The sequence below is a fragment of the Emiliania huxleyi genome, assembly GCF_000372725.1.
Source record: "Emiliania huxleyi CCMP1516 chromosome Unknown EMIHUscaffold_1166, whole genome shotgun sequence".
NCBI lineage: Eukaryota > Haptophyta > Isochrysidales > Noelaerhabdaceae > Emiliania > Emiliania huxleyi.
In genome coordinates this window covers 11,344-13,614 of record NW_005201424.1, presented here as the reverse complement: position 1 = coordinate 13,614, position 2,271 = coordinate 11,344, and the positions used below count along the sequence as shown (strand labels likewise).

The window sequence follows — 2,271 nt, the reverse complement described above, 5'->3', positions numbered from 1 at the left end:
CGGCCTACGGGACCGGCCCCAGCTTCGGCTGAGGGCTGAGGTAGTGGTAGTGGTAGAGCGGCCCGACAAGCTGCCGAGCCCGAGGAAGGAAGGAGGTGGGGTCCTCACCCGCCGTCACCCCGGCGGCCCGCGCACGCACGCCGTCTGAGCCTAGCGCAGCGCGAACTCGCTCTGAGCCTAGCGCAGCGCGAACTCGCTCTGAGCCTAGCGCAGCGCGAGATTTGCGCAGCAACCCTGCCGGGCAACGGGGAAAAATTTTTGCCCAATTTTTGCCGGCGCGCGAACTCAGATTCCTAGGCGCGAACACTTCACCAGCAGCGCGGAGCCGCAATTCGCTCGCCGCCGGCAGAGCCCTGCGCCCCAACCGGTGCGGTGGAACCGATGCTCATCGAGGCTGACGCAATGAGCGCTGCTGCACCGGGCGCCGATGAACCGCCGACGCGGCCCATGTCGTGCGACGACGGCTGTGTGCCGCCGGCGGAGGCTGGCGAGAGTCGCGAGGAGTCGCCGATGGCCATCGATGCTGCAGCCGAGGAGCTCGACCGACAGGCAGCTGCGGCGGCGGAGGCGGCTGCGCCGGAGGCGGCAGGGAGCGGGCCCTCGCCGCCAGCGGCCGAGTGCGCCGCAGCCGAGGAGGAGGCTGCGATCGTCGAGGCGGCAGCGGGAGACGGCGAAGCGGAGGACGACGAGGAGGAGGACGAGGGCGAGAAGAAGGGCGAGGGGGAGTGCGAGGAGGACAGCGAGGAGGAGAAGGAGGAGAAGGCGACGGCGGAGGAGAAGGCGGAGGAGAAGGAGGAGGAGAAGGAGGAGGAGGAGAAGGCGAAAGAGGAGGAGGAGGAGGAGGAGGAGGGGGAAGGCGAGGCGGAGGAGGAGGAGGGTGGCGCCCCAGTCTACCAGGTCGACAAGATCGTCGAGGAGCGCGTCGAGGGCGGCGGCCTCGAGCACCGCAGAGGAGACATGTCCAGCACACGTCCATGACACGTCCGAGACATGTCCGATAGGCGGCGGCCTCGAGTACCGCATCAAGTGGCGCGGGTGGGGCAGCAGGTGGAACACGTGGGAGCCAGAGCGCCACATCATCGACCAGGTCATCCTCACGGAGTGGGAGGAGACCAAGGCGCGCCGCGCGGCGTCGGCCGCCCGCTCCTCCGCCTCGGCCACACCCCTAGAAGCGGAATACGTATTCATGTCTCCCAACCAGCGCCCGGGAGGGACACGTATTCCCGCTGTATTCACCGGTCTCCTTCTCCGCTGTATTCGCGCGGTGCTCTGAACACACTGCACAATACCGTATTCGTGCCCTGAGGTTGGTGTATTCAGCACGTAGGCCTCGCGCACCGACGAGCGCGACCAGGCTTTGCTGGCGGAGTACCGCGACAAGTGGCTCGCCAGGTATGCGCAGGCGGCGGTGGCGCGGCACGCGGGCGTCTCGCCCGGCCAGCTCTCGGCTTGGCTCAAGGGGACGATCGGCCACAGGGCGGTCGCAGGCGTCGAGCTATAGCTGCGCGACGCCGAGGGATTTTTTTCTTTTTTTGTGGCCCAACCGGTGTTTTTCTCTTTTTAGGCGTCGAGCTCAAGCTGCGCGCTTGGGCGGCGGCGGCGCGCGGACAGCTCGCCTCCGGTGCTAGCGACGGCCTCCCGCCGGCACGGCGCGCAAAGGCGGCAGAGGCGCGCAAACCGGCCGACGGACGGGGGGGGCGAGGGCGAGGGCGAGGGCGAGGGCGAGGGCGAGGGCACGGCGGGGCGGAGGGGGCGTCGGAGGGGGGGGGCTCGGACAGGTCCGTGCCGCCGAAGGCGCCGCAGCTCCACGTTGGGGCCAAGGTGCGCGCCCGCTTCGGCGCGACCGCGCTTGGCGCCGTCGGCACTAAGTTCTACCCGGTGACGGCGGCCCCATCGGAGCTCGGCTAGATCTCGGCTACATCTCGGCTAGATCGCGGCTAGATCTCGGCTGCATCTCGGCTTCACCTCGGCCGCACCTCGGCCGCACCTCGGCCGCACCTCGGCCGCACCTCGGCTGCACTTCCCACAGGGGACGGTGACAAGGCTGCACGCCGACGGGAGGGCGGACATCGCCTACGACGACGGGGACGAGGAGGAGGGCGTCACTCTGCCCATATCTCCCCATATCTCCCCCATATCTCCCCATATCTCGCAGGAGGGGGTCCTCTTCGGCATCTCCCCATGTCCCCCCATATCTCCCCATATCCCCCCATATCTCCCCATATCTCCCCCATATCTCCCCATATCCCCGCATCTCTGCCCATATCTCCG

General features: G+C 68.5%; 1 protein-coding gene across 1 annotated transcript in view; it reads left to right on the top strand.

The window, feature by feature from the left end:
* Positions 1 to 381: 381 nt before the first annotated feature.
* The window catches only part of EMIHUDRAFT_122203 (hypothetical protein), a gene marked incomplete at both ends in the record, with an annotated part of 6,073 nt that continues 4,183 nt past the window's right edge, over positions 382 to 2,271 (top strand). Inside the window, 3 exons of the mRNA XM_005791033.1 lie at positions 382 to 897; positions 1,328 to 1,480; positions 1,795 to 1,878. Coding sequence (XP_005791090.1) covers positions 382 to 897; positions 1,328 to 1,480; positions 1,795 to 1,878 — 753 coding nt within the window. The remainder of the gene's footprint in view (positions 898 to 1,327; positions 1,481 to 1,794; positions 1,879 to 2,271) is intronic.